The 20,063-nt window shown below is 40.6% G+C and overlaps 1 protein-coding gene across 1 annotated transcript in view; it reads left to right on the top strand.

Annotated features, from left to right (window-relative positions):
• Positions 1-19,719, top strand: part of LOC139695214 (uncharacterized) — a 31,582-nt gene extending 11,863 nt beyond the window's left edge. The window contains exons 3-5 of the mRNA XM_071593899.1: positions 13,466-17,427; positions 18,816-18,828; positions 19,528-19,719. Coding sequence (XP_071450000.1) covers positions 13,466-17,427; positions 18,816-18,828; positions 19,528-19,719 — 4,167 coding nt within the window. The remainder of the gene's footprint in view (positions 1-13,465; positions 17,428-18,815; positions 18,829-19,527) is intronic.
• The last annotated feature ends 344 nt before the right edge of the window (positions 19,720-20,063 follow it).

The raw sequence follows: 20,063 nt of genomic DNA, 5'->3' as shown, positions 1-20,063 counted from the left end.
GTGGTGGATTTTGTCCTTCGACTTTGATTGGTGACCGGTGAGTGCTTTCCTTTTTCTTACTGTCTTTTTTTGGGTCCTCTGAAAACCAGACCTTACTCAAGCATCGTTTTTTACCGCTCAGGCTTCATATTCCATTCTAAAGCGTAACGTATTGATTGAGCTAAATTTAGCTAACCCCTTTTAGAAATTTTAGCAGAGTGTATACAGGTTAGCTTTTGTTGGGAACTTGGTGGTTAAATTAGGATGGCTAAATTTAGGTCCCCTGTTGCCATTCTCGAAGGCACTGGCGAATGCGCGGCTTTAAGGGCCCGTATCGTCATGCTGGAGAGAATGGTGCGGGAGCTTCGATCGGAGATCGCCGGCCGGAGTGCTCCCCTCGGGAGAGATGGTGCTCAGGGTGGGAATACGAAAACCCGCCACGCCCAAAGGGACGCACGCATTCGTCCGAATGCTACACGTGGCTGGGCGATAAGAGACCTACCCCGTGTCCCATCACTCAACGACGGAGTGTCTCACGTCCGTAGGTCGGGCGATTAGAGGGTTGTCTCTCGAGGCAAGGGGAAGGTAACGCTGCGGCGAGGATTGGACTCTGCGGAGGCAGATACCATCCCCGTCTCCAACAGGTACCAGGTGCTGTCGGATGACAGCACCACCGTACCTGCAGCCCCTACCCCTACTCCGAGGGCACTGCCTAGGGTAAGGCATCAGCGGTCGGGGAGGGAGGGAACCGTTGAAGGCGGCCTTCAGTAATACGGGCTGCTCCAAGCTACGCATTGTGGCTCATGTCGGGACAAACGACGCCTCGGAACGTGGATCTGAAGAGATCCTGCGGTCCTTTAAAGAGATGCACTCGGAAGTGAAACGAGTCGAGGCAGATTTGAAGGTCCTAATCAATTTAAATATACGTAGTATTGTGCCGCATATAGACCGCGGAAGGCTCGTTTGAAGCCGAATTGAGGGTTTAAATCAGAGATTGCTGGGATTTTGCCGGGGAATCGGAGCAGACTTCGTTCATCTGAGGCCTGTCCTCTCGTCGTGTCGGGTACCCCTTAATGGCTCCGGGGTCCATTATACTGCCGAGGCATCGCAGTTGGTGGCGCGTAGGTTACACGATCACGTTTCGAGGGTTTAGCATAGGTGGTAGGCAAGAGCGTAGGTCATATATTGGGATATATAAAGTAGAATCCAGTGCTTTTTGTCAATTCAGATCAGGGTATATCTCTCAAATCCCCCCAAAAATGAACAAACAAACACTTGCGTTAAAACAACATGCAACCCACGTAAATTTAATAAAATCGGTGCTTTTAAATACATAACAGCTAGCAGTGCGAGTGAATGTAATTCTTTTGCCTCTGTTAACCACGAATCGTCTGAAAACAGTTTTGTTAGCTTACCAAAACCGAAAAACAAAAAGTAATTGACCAAATTAAAATTATAACATAAAACTGCCGTAGCATTAGAAACAAAATGTCGGATATAGAATATATTTTTGTCAGTTCAAACGCAGACATAGTAGCTGGAACAGAAAGTTGTCTCACGGGAGATGTAGCATACAATGAGGTTTTTCCAAACGGTTTCACAATTTACAGAAGGGACAGACCAAATAGATTGGGTGGGGGAGTATTCATTGCAGTAAAGTCACATCTTTGTAGCCAACGATATGAATGCGACGTAGATGACATAGAAAGCGTTTGGTGCAACATTAAGGACTACAACGGCAGAAACCTATTCGTGTGTTCATTTTATAGACCTCCAAATTCTAACACAGATGTCCTACACAAGCTCGACGAACAAATATCCACTCTCAGCAGCAGACATAACAACAGTAATATTATAATCGCTGGTGACACAAATCTACTGTCAATTGACTGGGACACGTACTGCGTAGGAAAATCGGCCAAAAACCGAGATTCATGCCAAGAACTCCTTCATATATTCACAAAACTCTCCTTAGAACAAATTGTCAAATCACCAACACGGGGCAAAAGCAAACTAGACATCTTTGCGACTTCTATGGCCGAAATCATTACCAACATTGAAATAATAGACGGAATCATTGACCATAAGGCTATTCTTTTAGAGTTAAAAACTAATTTCGTCAAAATAAACAAAGAAAAGCGTAAAACATACCTTTACAACAAGGCAAATTTTAACGGACTACGAGAATATTTAAAAATAAAATTACCAGAATGCAATCCAAAAACACTGACAACAAATACAGAGAACACTTGGAATTATTTCTTAAATATTTTACGCGAAGGAATGAAGACGTACATCCAGTTCAAAATCAAATGTGACAGTAAGGAAACTAGATGGTACAACGGGGAAGTCAGATCGGCATTAAGAAGGCAAAGAAAGCTACAGTCAAAGTTCAAAGGGAGTTTAAAAAGTGACGATATAGTGTATAAGAATGCATCCAAAGAGCAACTAAAAGAATGTCGTAGTAAGACGATAAGTATTATGCGCACAGCACTACACTCTTTTAAATCTAAAAATTTATTTAAAAAATTAATGGGGTATTACGTAGATATAGAATTACGTAGGAGATAACTAGATGTGTTGATTTCTTGTTTGTTACTTTTTAATAAATAGAATCATATTTTTAACAGTTCTACAAAATGATTTGAATGTACGTGTCCTGTTATTGAATATTCTTGCATGTAAGTACTTTCACTCTTGTGAGGAACTTTGAGTGCCTTGAGTGGATTATTTGATTCCCATTTTGCATGAATGGCTAGTGACGCAACACGCCCCACCACGCACTAACGGTGGCTAGCGAGGAATGGCGTAGATGTAGTAAGCTGGACATGTGATTACTGTACTTGGAACGTTTTTCATCCTAGATCCTTTGACAATCATTCAACACTTTCCACTCGAGAGAGTAATTTATTGACGAATTATTTGTTAATATTTTGTTGAATTTTCAAATGTAACTTTTCGTTTGAACCCAAATTCTGGGTCCTTAGAATTTCAAAAGAATTAATGACAATTCTAGCATTTCCCGAAGCTTCCTAATGGCTTGTCAGAGTTTAATATCGAATAAATATTTGAAGATTAATTGATACATTAAAGATTTGAAAATATATCGCTTGCTTGGAAATTTAGCCATATTGCAAAACTCAACTTCTGTTACGAATGTTGGTAGACATATCGCAGTAGTGTGAGTTGCAAATAATCCCACAATTCATCACACCCATGGGTTAAACGCCCAGTAAATGTTCAAGATTAATGTCTAATGGGTAGACCACTTTCCCTTACCACAATGTCGATTTTTTTTGACAAATGAAAATTCATCTCGACATAAGATGTTTTTAATTTACTTACTCAGTATCCATTGAAAAATGTCCTTTACTTCACTTTTCAGAAGAAAAACTATTAGTTACTGCATTGATAAATACATAAGCGATAAGAAATTGGATATGCCTAATTTACATGAATATTTCATCAGTTTTAGGATGATAAATATGACAAGAATTATTTCACTCTAATAATTTCAGGAAAAGGCGGTGTATCCGTAGAAGTCATGTTTCTTTTACATAATTAATTTCATGCCTTAAAACTTTGCTAAAATATTTACTTTTAACGCTGTTTTTTCAATTCTCTCCTTAAAAGTACTGCATTGGAGTCTATAATTCAAACAGAGCGGCTTATTACTGATCCACCCCGGGCGAGATAAATATTCAACCGACCACAACTTGTACAACCCATCATCTCGCGCCGTATTTTTCTTCCTACCATTAAATTTGTCCTCCAAGCTTCCCCCTCCTCCCTTTCACTCGCCCTTCCCTTTCTTTTTCCCGACATTCCTTTGAAAACAACCGTCTCCTGACATGCGCCAGTACGCAATTTACAGTGATGTATGCAGGCAACCATAAAATAAGGCGGAAAGTCGTATTCATCTACATCTACTTAATACCCCGCAAGCCGCCGCAAGGGCGTGTGGCGGGGGGTGCTAGGACACCACCCATAATTTAGAAAAGAAAAAGAAAAAAAAACCGCATGCAATAACGACAAAATCATATATAAAAAAACATGGCATACATTCATGCATGAACATTTACACCCCACACACATGCAAACACTCAAACTACCAACTAACATACACATGCACCTGAAAGTATACCTAACATCTCTATAGTGTTTAATTTTTTCCGACTTGTAAATTCAACGTTTTTAATATTTCTAAAGTGACTTCGGTTTCTTGCTATTATGATTACTGATTGTTCGGGGAAAGAATGAGTATTTGTACCTATCTGTCTTGGAATCCATCTCCCTTAGTTTATCTTTGTGGTCTGGTCTACCTAAGTAGTGTGGGGCCATTATAATTCCTTCAGTGTCATAGTTAAACTCGTTTGTTCTGAACCTTTCTAAAAGTCTAAGCCTCGCTTGTTCTCTCCGCACTTCAAGTGGTTCCCAGCCTAAATCCCCTAAGAGACCTGTCACACTTGTGTTCTTATCATAACAATTTTTAACGAATCTAGCGGATTTTCTCTGGACTTTATTTAATTCTTTTTGCCAAATTTTCTCCCACGGATCCCAAATACTTGCGGCATATTCCAAATGAGGTCTAACTTGAGCAAAATAACACCTCTTTTTAACTTTTTCATTACATTTCCGCACCACCCGTTTTATGAAGCCAAGTTTCTTTAAAGCTGATCCGCATATTGTCCTGATATGTGCTCCCCATGAAAGGCGTGGTGTTAGAACAACCCCCAAATATTTAACTTGATTTGCCGTAGTCAATACTGAACCCTCTATTTTGTAGTTTATATCCTGTTCCTCGCTTCCTTTATTCCAAAATTTCAAAACTGCACATACTACGTATTATAATCCCCAACACGTTTACTCTCGTGGGGGAGAAGATATTCCGGCTCACAATAGCGAGTGGATTTCCATTTCAAATTTATCTGCAACAAACCAGCACAGGTTCCAAAAGGGAAGATCTTGCGAGAAGCAACCGGCATTTTCATTCATGATACTTTGGCATCGGAAGAAAATAACGTTCCCGTCGGTGATATCCTTCTAAACTTTAAAAAGACACTCAACAAATTCCGTCATTAAAAGTTGCTCCAAATTTTGGGAACTTATGGCATTGAAAAAAGTTTTATTGAATGGATTAATAACTTTTTAACAGGCCGCGAACAAAGGTCGTAATGAACGGGGTATTATCAGACTCGGCAAGCGTAATATCAGGTGCCCCACAAGGAAGTGATATTTGTTCGTTATTATTCCTTTTATGCATAGATGACATCGGGTCTTAGGTTTCCAGTAAGCCTTGTCTATTTGCTGAAGATGCCGTGATACATAGGGAAGTATCGAGCCATTAAGTTGGACTATCATCAGCTACATCTACATAATACCCCGCAAGCCGCCGCAAGGGCGTGTGGCGGGGGGTGCTCGGTCACCAACCGTAAAAAGGAACAATACCACATGTAAAACAGCAACATGGAAAATTACGCCCACAGCAGTGTACACACTCATGCAAAAATCCCTTCATCCAACACTCATGCGAACACATACAGTATACCGAAAACCAACAAAAAAACTGCTCCTCAGGATGCAGCACGAAAGCCATCCTAAAACACGCAAGCCAGGACACAACAAGCAAGAATGTGAAACACCACTACCACATGAACATGCACCACGAAACACTCTACCCCCCGAAGAGACTGTAAAAATCAGGGAATGCGACCCAACGTTGCAGGTAGCAGGAATTTCCCCCCGCGGAGAAGGACGAGGGATTGAAAGGAAGACTTAAAAACATGAACAGAACACGAATGAGGTCATTCGGAAAGAATGGGATATTATAAAAAAAACACATACGGTTAGTGGAAGAGCGTGCATTTAAGTAGGACTAATTATTTTTAGACGCTGAGGGTGGCAAGTGGAATTTTTGCTATCTATAACCCTGCAGTTGCTATCCCGTATTGTCCGTGGGAAGAAGGAGTCATTGAGTCGCCTAGTTCTGGCATCTATTTCCCGAATTTTATATGCATGATCCAAGCGACTAATGTATGTAGGAGTACGAATAATTTGCGAGACCTCGGTGCTGAAACATGCGGATCTGAATTTATTTAATAATTTCAATCTTGCATTGAATCGTCTCTCTTCCAATGATTCCCACCATCCAGAATCCATGGGAATTTCGGTGACGCTTTGCGTTTTATCCTATGAATTTTTTTACAAAACGGGCTTCCCGGCTTTGAACCTTCTCAATTTACCGAATGAGGCCTTTTTCGCTCGGATCCCACACGCTGCATGCGTATTCTAAATGAGGCCTTACAAGAGCGTGGTAACAACGTTCCTTGACCTTCGAGTCACTTTTGCCGACAATGCGTCAAATAAATCCCAATTTTTTATATGCTTGACCGCAGACTTTACGTATGTGAGTCCCCAAAGTTAAGTCTTTTGTGAATGTGACACCTAGGTACTTTACCGTATCAACTACTGCTAGGTCACCTCCAGCTAATTTGTAAGCAAATCCCGTTGATCTTTTAAAGAAATTTACCACCGAACATTTATTATAATTTAGTGTCAATCCCCAGTTAGAAGACCATTTAGTAATGCAATCTAAATCCGGTGCTAGAATAAAACGAAACTCATCCCCAGATATCTCCCGATAGATCACCGAGTCATCCGCGAACATCCTAATTTTACTTTTCACTTCGCGATTCAAATCGTAAACAAATGATAAACATGCAAATAACAAAAGTATTACGAGACATGGGAGCTGGATTTAAATTTGTATAAATGTGTTTTGATTAAATTTTGGGGGAAAATACTTAACCATAAAGTACTCACACCATACAGGGACTAAATATTACACATGTGGAAACGGTAAAATACCCGAAAATGACGATAACTACGGATATGTGCAGGAGCAAACACATTCGTACAATTTGCGAAATGGAAGATAAAAGGTTAGGATTCATAAAAAGAATATTTGGGAATTGCAATGAAATGGTCAAGGAGGTTTTGCATATAGTTTTCTTCTATTTTAATGGGTGGTCACCTAACACCCCTGGCCACACACCCTTGCGGCAGCTGGCAGGGCATTGTTTATGTGTAAACAATTGGAGTTTGCCTAAGTCTATTTTTACTAAAGTGTGTTTTGAAGCAGAACACTTTTTTCTTAGACCTGGTGAACATTGGGGCTGTTCGGAAAGAGTGGGTGGTAAAGGAAGTGGAAAAGGTCAAGAAAGGAAGCGCGGGGAAGATAAAAGGCGAGGTGGAAGATTAAAAACGGCCCATTTGAATGGCAGCAAAGCTATTGTGATAGAGAGCAGCGAAATCGAAAATACCTGTTTCAAGATACTTTTTACCAAATTAATCTCGATAAATCTAATATCTAGCTTTCTTCTGTGTGATTCCTCCCCCTTTCGATGAGATAGCCTCCAGATTCGTCCACGAAAACTTGATAGCAAAAATATTCCCTTGTGAAAGCATTACGCATTATTTAACCGTGATGCGACAATCCATGGCAGCGCAGTAGCGCCGGTTGGGATATGTGGTGGTATGCCCCTCAAACGTAGCCGGTCGTCAGAGTGCTCAGAGCGGTCTGAGCGGAAAGAAGTATTTCCGCATGAAGTATTTTTTTCGACTTTGCAACATGGTGCATGGTTCGTCCCCAGTGACATTGCACCCGGCCACGCGTCCTTCACAGTTACCAATTTCATGGCCCGGAAAACCACCCCACGGTCGTCCCTCAGCCCCCAAACAGTCCCGACTTTATTCCATGCCACCTTTTTTTGTTTCTCCGACTGAAGAGAGAGAGCTGAAAGGAAAGATTGTGAGACAGTGGAAAACATCCAAAGGCGTGCTACAACATTCCTTAGATAGACATTTCCGTCGAGGATTTTCAGGGTTCCTCCCGGGCGTGGCAGGAACGTCTCCGGAAGTGTATTATTGATGCAAGGGGGGGAAATTTTGAATGATCTTAAGCATTTGTAAGAGAACGTAAATCAATAAATCTATTTTTCCCAGAGAATGCTCATTACATTTTTAGTGGCCCCGGTATACGAGTAACTAAAGCTCCAATGCGTAGGTCAGTTTTTAAAAATGTATGGATTAGCACATAGCATAAAATGGCGTAATATTTAATATCACCACACTAAGTGTAGTATTTCTGAGTAATATTCGAGGAATTCATTTTGAGTAAGCATATATTTTCTCCTCTTACCGATATCTCCAAAGAGAAACAGAACTCTTGAAAATGCAGCAGGAATTGGATCATACTGCAGAGAAGGAGTTTTGGCGCATATTAAATAATTGAAATGAGTAAGACGAGTTATATTCAAATAATTTTCCGAGCCTCATTTAGTGTAATATTTACACATTAAATAATTATATACATAGTTTTTAATTTCTTTCTTAAGAAGAAATTACACTAAACTGGTTCTACTGGTTCTGTTTGACGCAAAGTTTATTGAATGTTCTGTACAAATAGACCGCATTATCACACGCAACTGATTCTCATCCCATTTTCACCAAAGAACGTGAGGCAATCTAAACTTAGGTGCCAGATACACGGTGTGTGAGTACAACAGGTTTATTTTCCAAATTCCATCACCGCATTTGATTAAACTTCCACAAAGCTCACGTCTTTACGTTCCATAAACTACGCGAGATTTGAGACACACGAGATAAGAGGGACACGCCTCAGATGTTCCTTCCTAAGTCTTTCATTCTAGGCGTAAACAAAGGAAGACTAACTTTGCAGAGTCTAATGAAATTTTTAATTTCCACGACCATGTCATCGTCGCATGGCCACATCATCTGGCACGTCTCGCGGCGATAACCCCGGCGTCAATTTAGGAAGTGAATTTTGATTAGGCTTCGAGGTCAGTGCAGAGGCCACTCATCAGTGTAAATAATCTCAAAATATTTACGAAAGAAGTCTTTAAATTGTTTGGTTCTACATATTTGGTTCTGAAAAGTAAATCTGTTGATAAATCTATGCTATGTCATAATTAATATTTTCACAAGCTTTGACAGAAAATTACAAAATCATTTTAAAAATGACATTCATAATTAACCTCTTTGGTTTTATATATTTATCCTGTTAAAAAACGTTTTTTTGAGTACATCATCAAATGGATACGAAAATTAGAAAAGGGAAAAGAGGAGAATAGGCTCGGTTGGAAGTAATGGAGGTGTGGACATGGAGAAGGATAAGAAGAACAAGATGAACAGACATGAAAATTAACAGAGAAGTTTTGAGAGCAATTAAAGAAAGGAAGGAATCTGCTAAAAGAAATGGATAAAAGGGTAAATGAAATTGTTGGACATGTTCTCAGACATAAAAATTTCCTGTAAAAAATAATGGATGGAAAAATAACAGGGAAAAAGGAAGAGGAAGGCCGAGAAATAAATTTATAGATTTTATGAAAAGTACAATGAGAGTAGCAACATGCGATGAACTTATATGAAAGGCAATGGAGAGAGAGACATCAATGGCTGCAATGACAAGCCTCCTCAATCAAAAGATGATGGTGGTGATATTTTGAAGAAATTTCTAATGTACTCGGAATTTATTGTTAAATAATAATTTCAATTAGAATGATATATTCTGGAATACGGTGGGAATGATATATGATAACTTTAAATGTAGATTATACGTGAACTTAAACTGATATCGTCGAGTATGTAACTTCGTAGATAGTCGTTTATGTACGAGAGTAAGGCTTTCATCAGCTAAATCCAAACACAAAATATCGTTTAATGACAGCTATATTTGGAAATAAACTTCCGTATTAAAATATGTCGTCGAAGTGAAGCCTGAAGCCGTAGAAGTAACTTCGTTGGCAAATACACATATCCAGTATTAAGGTACTTAATAATTGTAAAGTCATTTTTGCTACTCAAGTCAGCACCTTTTTCACTGATCTTTCTGTATTTAATTATCAGAAAGAATAGGATGAATAATAGAGTCTTCAAAGAGTGAAATACGCATCACTCAGCAACACGTCACCTTATTGCCAAGTAGCCATGAACGGTATATGGTTTTTCCATTTTCCGGCAGAGACTTAGTGGATTGAAAGTTTATTTATTTTACTTTTAACTCCGTAAATGAAATCCTAAATTCCAATAAACTGCAAGAGATACCACGGCAGTAACCTTTGACGGAGTCATTCGCTAATATGCGTTACAATTCAACAATTTCAGAGTGCATAAATCATTCACCTTAACCGGGATTCAAACCGGATCCCTCGATGTCCGGCCAAGTGCTTTAGCCAGACATCCTCTTCAACTCTGAAAATTTGGGGAATTAAAGAAACAATATCTTGTGACGAAACACCGTGCATAAGATGTCACAGGCATTCGTAGTCTTGCGCCGCAGTCCACGAGGTTAAAAACGACTTTAAACACTGAGGGTGTTTTACCTTTGACAAATTCCAAGAAACTGTGGGAGATGCATCGACAGTAAATTTTTGACGAATTCATGCGTTTATATGCATTACAAAACAACAATTTCAGTGCGTGAAAATCATTCGCCTTCACCGGTGTCATAGGGCACCTCGGTAGCTTACCTTGCTACAGAACTCGGCCAGACATCGAGGGATCCGGGGTTTGAATCCCTGCCAAGGCGAATAATTTTAACACTCTTACATTTTTGTATTGAAATCCTACCTTATTTAATTACTTTCCGTGATTAATTTCCACGAGTATTCCTTTCTGTCATTCCTAATACTACACTACTTGTCATTTAAATTTTTTCACCGATCTATCTTCAATTAGAGGAGTGGATATAATAAATCATGGAGTCCCCAAAGAAAGCTTATCTACGTTATTTAATCGTGAAAAATAGATAAACCAAAATTTTACTCAATCAATTTAAAATGCATTTTTGGTTTCTTCATTCATTAATGACTTCTTATATCTGACATCAAATTTTATTCTGCGATTAGGGTAATATTCACATCATCTAATTCAAGTTTTTAAATAATTAATTCAAATGGCTTGTTCACATCCGAACCTACGAAATCATGGACATATATTTATTAATATTTTTAGAAAAATTACAATTGTGAAATGGTTTTAGCTTAAGAAGTGAAGAAAGGATGCAGGATACTTCAGAGACAAAGCCTTCATCAAGCAGAAACTCAAATAGTGGATAATTCAAAAGAATTTAGGGCATGTCAGAATTCTGGGCATACAGTAACACATCATGATCTTCTTTACTTGCAGTATAAAAATACAGTAAAAAATAAGAAACAACATAGCGTTCAAGGATTGATTTTAACGATACACTATAGATATTACATCCACAGCGCCCCCGAATGATGGAAGCATAAACTTCTCCTTTGGAACAATCACACCTCAAGTGCCATTAGATAATAGAGCAAGTCAGGTAAATTGGTTTCAATATATTTTGGGATTGCTACTGATGTTTTCCTCTACGGTAAATCATCAACTTGTTGGAAATTTCAAATGTAACACAACTCTTATTAGAACGGCAATTGAAAATTAGATACAACTCGCCAATCCGAGATATATGGGATAAGTTTTAAACCGGGTAATATAAATGTTATTTCGATTGACACATTTTGAAATCGACCTCGATTGAAACATGAAAAATACTTGCTTGGGTTTCAAAAAGCGTTTTTTTAAAGCCATACCAACGCCCTATATTCTCCAAAATAATTTTTAATTCATATGTTGCCTTTCAAGCGCTGAATTAATATCGCATTTAAATAAAACCACGCTGCTTCCAGAGAGTACGATGTAAAGAGACGAGACGACTCGAAGGAGAAGTAGTCACTCAAGGGTGGCCACTTAATGAGCGGGACGAGGCCACCGTTCCTCAGATGGCCCATTGCAAAAAAATAAAGAAGTGCTACGAACCACTTAAAAATGTGAAGGCCGTCGAGTTGTGATGACCAAATTATTTCGAATTCTAATTACCAATATTTTTTCCACCTGAACATCACGATACCTCGGTTTGTACTGTATTAATTATTTTAAAATGCAATCGTTTCTCCTGTAATGAGATCAGAGATCAGTATAAGAAAGAGTGTATTTTTTCCACTGAAGGACCTATTCCTACAGGTTTATTCGCATTGTTTCGCATCGCGACTGTGGCCCGGTATCACGCTGATGATATGCGTAAGAGTCTCAGGGTTAATGACCGAATCCGAATGGAAGTACGATGGAGGTCGATGTATAACTTTAATGAAAGGCATCACAAAAACTGACAACTAGGCTATATTTGCAGTTTATGAGAGTATTATATAATCGGAATATTAGAGAGCTTGCCATAATCCGGGTTACCGAATGAATATAGGAATACAATATTCCCTATTATCGAAAAAAATGCATATAAAATAATATGTATGTTATATATAGCATATGTATAGTATATAACATTCTATCCCCATTCATTCCCCCCTTCATTCACTTTTACTGCCTCCATAGGATTTCTCCCAACCAGCCCCTATCTTCGCCCATCATACCAAGTACTTCCTCATTTGTTTTCTTCTCTGACCATTTCACCTTCTCCATTCTTCTCCACACCCACATTTCAAAAGCATCCAGTCTACGTCTATCCTCCTGCTTCAATGAGCACGTTCCCGCGCCGTACATACTATAGATACGCTCCATATCAAAGATTTTACGAGTCTTTTCTTAATATCCTTACTCAACGTCCATCTCATCAACTTCCTCCTCCTTGTGAAAGCCTCTTTGCATAGCGCAATTCTTCTCCTTACGTCCCTACTACTTTGACTATTTTGGTCAAAAACACTTTTAAGATATATAAACTGTTCCATGTGCTCTAGTTTTTGCCCTCTTAATTTAGCGTTTAACTTAAGCTTTCTCTTTTTGGAAAACCATCTGACCTTTATCTCGTATTTATATTGAATGTCATTCCATTTATCACCCTGAAGTATTAATATATTTCGTTATGCTTTCAAACCCTTGGCTGACTGGCAAATGGCGGTGTCATGCAAAACGCAAAACTGTTATTTCCAATAAGTTTGAGAGCAATAATTTGTAAGGTTCACATATTAATAAACCTTTTGACTGATTGTAGGGGAGAAAACTACAGTGAATTTGCAAAAGAGCATCTCAGAGCTTGTTTTTGTGCTGCTCTTCGCATAAAGACTATCCTTGGAACAAAATTAGTCCTCTTACTATATTGTGTTAATCTTCAGACGTGAATTAAATGTTCAATTTTAAATTATGAGATTTTTATTTGCTTCCGATCTATTACTATGGTGACGGTGGTTGGAAATGTAATTTGAATTTTCTTCCTCTAACGCTTTCTTCATGGTTTTGCTATAATTTATTTTTTAATCAACCCCTTAATTGATTTTTAATATCCTAATTTTTATGATTTTTAGCAGTTTTTTCGTTAAAATTTTCTCTAATGTTTTATTTGGCTGATGATTATGAATAAATTTTGGATAATCTGTTTTAATTTAGCAACCATTCCTAATTGATTTAATACTTCTTCTTTCACTTGAAGAGTCCACCAAACTACGCCTTCGACTACGAGGTGAGGGATCACGACGGAGGCTCTCAGGGACACACCGAGGTACGCAAGGGTATCTTCGCCGTCGGAGGATACTACTCCCGCTTGCCGGGAGAGAGCGGATCGCAGAGAGTCGCCTATTATGCGGACGACTGGGGGTTCCACCCCGTGTTGGTCGCCTACGGTGGTCGCGGATACTCCACTCGCCTCGCCTTTGGGGACAAGGCGGTCGCTACTGCTAACGCAGCCGCGACTGGAGACTTCAACGGTGGATCCTCAATCCAAAGCATCGGCGTCAACGTGCCGGAGACGGTGAATCCGCTCCCCGATCTGACTCAAACGGGCGCTGCGGCTCTCGCAGCGGAAAATCCTCAAAAAACAGACGCTGACCAGCTTTTGGCGACCGTAGGACAGCCACCCGCTCCACCCCAACCGCCAAAACCTTTTCAGGCCGTCGGAGTTGTACCTGCGGGCAACCCAAAGGTGTCTTCATCGGCGCTTCATTCTGTAGCTGCCTCATCTTTAGCCTATAGACCTCAAAAAATAGGTTCCTATAACCTTCCAACCGCCACAGCTCAAGTCATCCCCGTCCATACCTCCGGTTTCCTGCCGGTTCAACCAGCAGCTACCCACGTTACTCCAACGGGGTCAGCTCCATTGACCCCGATCGTAGTTACACACGGGGCTCCAGAAAACGCCAATAGTTTTGTTTCGTCCTCGATTTCCTCTCACTTGGCACCTTTAACGTTTACCAATTTTGCTCCTTCAGCATCCGCAGCCGTTTCTGTGGCTCCAGTCAAAAGTTCAAATGCCCTACACCCTGCTGCACAACAACACGTGTCTCCAGGGCTGGCTGCACACGGTGCATCGGCAACAAGTTATGGTGCGCCCGCAATAGGTGTTCACACTGCTCCAGCAGCATCCGCTCAATTCGCTCCGGCAGTCTCCACTCATGTCGTTCCAGCACTGGCGACGGGTCACGTAGCACCAGCTGGAACAACATTCATTTCCCCAGCGGCACCGATATACACGGCCCAAGCCAATGTGGAAATAGAAGGATCATCTTACACAGCTTCGCCAGTGAATAAATATAGTTCTCCGTCAATCGCCATTAGCAAACCTACTCCGCAACCTTTTATTTTCTCAAGTACCCCTATACCCGCGACTATAATTGAGGAAAATGAGCAAGAAATAAAATCAGAAAACGGTGTTGTTCAAGGAGTTTCGGCACCCGCGTTCTCCTATATTTCCAGTACTCCGGCCACATTCCAGAAAGCAAACGAAGTAATCGCGTCGTCCACAGTTGCTCCTTCTCTTTTCAACCACGATAGGTATAATATAAAAGAAACCGCGGCTGCAGCTGCAGCATCTGCAGCCTCTGCACTCTCTGCAGCCGCTGAAACAGAATCGGAAAGCAGCTTCAACCTCAACGACTCGGGAATACAGTCAGAACAAGAAAGCTTTTATAGCCAATCTAGTCAAAATGAAGGGGAGTCGTCGTCCTTTTCAAGTTCAAGCGGAGTGAATGAGGCATTACAGGGAATCGGAGAACAATCCCAACAGGAATACAGTCAAGATGGAGGATACCAATATGAACGACCAGCGAATGGATTGACATACACGCCCCAAACAGGTTCATCTCAATTTGAAATACAATCTGGTGGAGCAATTGGACAAACTTATCAATACAGACCCCCATTCACGCAAGAAAATTATCAAAATGCTGCATTTTTTTATAATACAGGATATCGGCCACAGTACCAAGCTCGTCCACAATTGGATTTCAGTGGTGGAACATCTTCCCTGTCATCCTCATCACATAGTTCCTCCTCCTTATCTACTTCGTCCATAAACAGTGGGGCGTTTCATGACACATCATTCGGGTCTGAGGAACAAATATCATATAAACCACAAGTTTCTGATGTGATCCAGTCACTACCACATCATAATCGGCCTTATCCATCCTTCCCAAATTTTGAAGTATCCGGGAACGGATATCAAGGAATCGGACTGGCGAATGTAGACCTCGAAGAACAGAGGAGGGTTGTCGCAGCTCAAGGATCAAATTTAGGAGTGGATCAAGAATATAATATCCCTAAGCTTACTCGACCAATCGTAGTGGCCGAACTTCCCAAAGGGGACACTGTGCCGCAAACGATACAGGAAACTTCTACGTTTGCTCCACCGACTCCAAATCCAACGTTTTCTCAAGAATTTTCATACTCGACGACTACATCTTCGTACCCATCAACCGTAGATGTCACCACTCCAAGTCCTATTTCTTTAACGGAATCCGAACCACCATTCTACTCATCTCTCCCTCCTAAAACCGGTTGTAGATTTTGCCAGGGAACAGGCTTTCAGTCATCTACCTCCCCTTCTGGTTCGCCAGCTGAAGAAGTCAGCACAACGTTTGCTTATACTTCAACCGAGCCAATTCAACCATCAGACCCTACCCCTACTGGTACCCCCGGATGCAAATATTGCAAGCCTCAATCAACTGAGACTTCCACCCAAACACCTTATGAAGTCACAACGACGTCACCTTTAGAAGTAACGACGGAATCTCCTACAACGTCACCAGAGCCTGTAACAGCATTTTATTCCACTTTCCCCGCCAACTCTATCTGCAGATCTTGCCAGTACTCCAGTTCTCAAGCAATAAACCTGCTTACTGCTCCTGCGACAGATTCCACATCAACAACCCTGGATGACGAGCTACAGCAAGTCTTCTTTCCTACGTCCACTGCCTCTCTTGAATCCGAAAACAACGACTTCGAGACGACTAAAACGATAAATGTCACGCCTAAACCATTTTCACTGGAAGAATCCGTTTCTTCCAATCCAACTAAGCCAACAGTCAGTGTCCAGGTAGTTGACGAAGAGAATAACCGTGCGACAACCACATCCTCCTCTTCTTTTGAAGATTACTCTGATTCTGTTGGATCCAAAGGAGAGGGTTTTACCCTTGAAAAAGACAGACAATCGTTTTCCACGGCATCGATTTCCAATGGACAGTTTGTTTCGGATACAGGAGCTACGGGCAGCCAATCATTTAATGGTCAAAATGAGGGGACATTCACGAGTGGTGGAGGGAATCAGTTTTACACAGGGACGAGCGGTGGAGGAAACCAATTCTATACGGATACAAGTGGCGGTGATGATGGTCAATATTACAGCGAGAACCACAGTGGAGGAGGTGAGTACTATTCCGGCCTGGAGGAGGCAAGCAGGGTGTCCCAGGGCTTCAGCGGTGGCAGTGGCGGTCAGCAAGCATACCAAAGACTCAGTGGCAGCAGCGGATCCGGGGGCTATTACAAGGGGGCAGATGTGTACACCAAAAGCACAACTGCGGCACCCCCGCTTCGAGCACAAGGTTCCTCGTTCAACAACGCGAACCAGTCCCCGCCCTCAGTGCTCTACGTTGACAGGCCGGTTGCAGTGCCCATGCCGTACGCAGTCCCACAGTTCGTGCCGTACACCGCTAAGGGGTCCTCAAACAGAGGAAGGAATGGTTACCGGACAGCATCCACCTCTTCCTCCTCCTCTGCCGGTTCTTTGGAATCATCGACCCCGTCCGTCATCAGCGTCACGCAAATCACAAAGATAAGAACATCTGGACGGAAGACCTCAGACAGACAGTATGTGAAGCAAATTGTGGAAGAGACTTCAGCGGGGCCTACTGAAGACGAGGAAGACGGGGAGGAGGTCGTGATCAAGGGTGGATCCGTCAAGGTCAGGCCGGATAGCTTCAAGCAGCAGCATGCTTACTTCAGGCCCGTCCCTCGCCCGGTGCCTTTCCGCGCCAGTTCGGAGGCCGGCGTCAGTGCCGGACGACTGCAATACGGAGACAGAATCCGGGTGGAGAGGCCCAGGAAGCTCTGCATCGAATACGGAGGTTTCAAAGCTCCCCTAGTCCCTTCCGCTCAAGATTACTCCCAGTCCATCAATCTGAGGTAAATCAGCTGCCGAGTGTCTAATCTATATGCGGGGCGTAGGGATATTTAAAAAGACTACAACAAATAAATGGGAATCAAATGTTCGGAAAAAGGGCACGACAAATGAAAGCAGTCATGTGAATAGATGAAATAGCAGAAGAAATGTTTCAGAAATCCTTATAAGATGCACGCTGCTTCGCAATAATGCTAATATTTCCAAACCTCGTCGATATTTTTGGTTTGATTATAGTGTTTCCAGTAGTTGAGGATTTCATTGATTCAAATTTTATAGAAACAGCGAAAATCCTGGCACAAACAAGACTGACGTTATGGTATTTCATGCTTGCTAAATAAACGATTAAAATCCTTAATTATTTATTGAATAGTGACAGAGATTTCTTAGGGGCGATGGAAATAGATACCCGGCCAGATTGAGAATAATACCTACTGGAGTTCATTGTTTTTAAAGCATCCTAAGAACCTGCTAGGTTCCCAATATCAAATGTTCACATTAGAGATTTAAGTCCATAGTCGCATTTCTGTAAATATGGAAAGTTGAGTCACCACACTGAAAAAATATTCCTCGGAATTTTCCCTCAAACGATAGTAAAATTTTCAATAAATAAATAAATATGACAGCACAGTAAACTTAAAATGATATCCTTATTTCCAGTCCGAATCCCATATATAGATCCTCCAAACGTAGTAGTAAAAATAAAATACCTTTGACTGAAATAATAAATGATTACATCGCGATATTTGGAATATTTAAACTATTGATCAGTCCACAACCAGAGAATAAAAACCCAAAACGTTGACTAAATATAGTTTCGGTTCAATATTTTCATCAATGATAGTTTTTCTAAACTCAAATCAAAGTACCTATAAGTGATATCTTTTTCTCTATTAAATAAGAGTTTCTAAAAAAATTCAAGAAAGACAGTAATATTTAACTCAATTTTTGGCATATTTTATGAAATTTTGCATTTAAAAAAAATATTTTCAACTTTGCGATACTTCTGCTGGTGACCTTTCTGTGAACGTGATGGGAAAGGAACGATAATCAATTTTCTGGGCAAATATCTGAAATCGTCTCCTTTGAATGGGAAAAAGTATACCTCAACGTAGCAATAGGGATGCCAATCTTGCCAAAAGAATAAAACAAATATTTCTGCCCAAAAGAACATTATACGAAAGGATTTTTATTTTCCAATTTAGATCAATCATTATGAAAATTTCGATAGAATAATTTATTGATTATTTACAAAAAATGTCCTCAACCACTTCATAGGATAAGTTTATACACCAAGGACCAGTTAGATGTTGCTAGAAAATATTCATAAATACTGGTGTCTTCTTCCCAAATCATTTCTTCTTTGAATTATTCTTTTAACTATTGATTTTAGATTGCCACCAAAAGTGAGCATTTGAGCTCAATTAATTACCGAGGAATTAAAAGAGCCTACCCGGAAGAATTCATAGCTCAGTCTGAATTGAAACCAGAGTGCGTTTATATTTTCCGGCAAATATATTGCGTGCATCTCACAGCAAAGCTGACGATGTGATCTTTATAAATCCCATTACCGTAGCATATGATGGTGGGGTTATTTTTGCGATGTGTTTTTGAAAGGTAGCATTTTCCAAAACAGAGTCTTATCCGAATGACTTACAAGTACATGATAGCATTATTACACTGACATAGAAACCGGACGACGTTATAAATAATAACCTCCAAAGAAGCGAAAAACCAAAATCTAACGCTCAGATTAAATATGATGCAATGAGAATCCATGAAAAAAGTGTTAAGAATATTTCACTTGTGTTGAAAACTTAGCATTATTTATTTGATACCACAGTGAGCGAGGACGGGTAGAAGACTACTTGTGGCATGGATGAACGACAGCGCAATGGTGAAATGAAACTGTATTTTGGAATTGGCGAGAAGAAATTTGTCTGGAATGTACCAGATGTTGTTTGAATTGCCAATTTATTCCTTGTGACCACAAAAAGTGGCAACGAGGCGTGCCTATTGCCAACCCGTGTCAAAATATCACCAACATTACTGCCCTGTGAAGTTTTGTTCCAAAACATTATCACTTGAGTGGTCTCACAATTTAGGACGCAGAGCTGAGGTATACAGTGCAAGACTGCGTAAGGCTCAGCCGAATACGTTTGGCTACGCATCATTACGGACATAAATCTGCCGTCTGCCTGCGGGCGATGGAAAGTGTGGTGCACCAATGGCGCTGCCAGGCCGAGGCAAAGGCGTCAAAGCACCCAACACCAGCACAACAGCAGCTAACAATGTAAGAATCCTGTATATATATATATACATTGTATAACATTAAATGAATTCATCGGCAAAAATGTTTGACTCTCATCTTATTTAATTATACCGCAGGACGTAATTAATTGTATTATTTTCAGGGAAATAAAACAGTTATGAGTTATAAATGGTAAGCTACCTCTTTAGAAATGATTCCGCTTTTCATTTCAGTGCTCCGAGACTGGACCAGCGTCGTCAGGACTTAAAAGCTCATTCGTTTTCTGAATGAAGTTTATATGATGCTAAAAACATATTTCATCCACCATGCGTAGAATCTAATTTTCTGACATTTTCGGTTCTTCTTTATCATGTGGAAATCACTCATTTA

The sequence above is a fragment of the Hetaerina americana genome, unplaced genomic scaffold, assembly GCF_022747635.1.
Source record: "Hetaerina americana unplaced genomic scaffold, ioHetAmer1.1.p SCAF_6, whole genome shotgun sequence".
Lineage (NCBI taxonomy): Eukaryota > Metazoa > Arthropoda > Insecta > Odonata > Calopterygidae > Hetaerina > Hetaerina americana.
The sequence above is the reverse complement of the archived record's forward strand: the minus strand, read 5'-3'. Positions and strand labels throughout refer to the sequence as shown.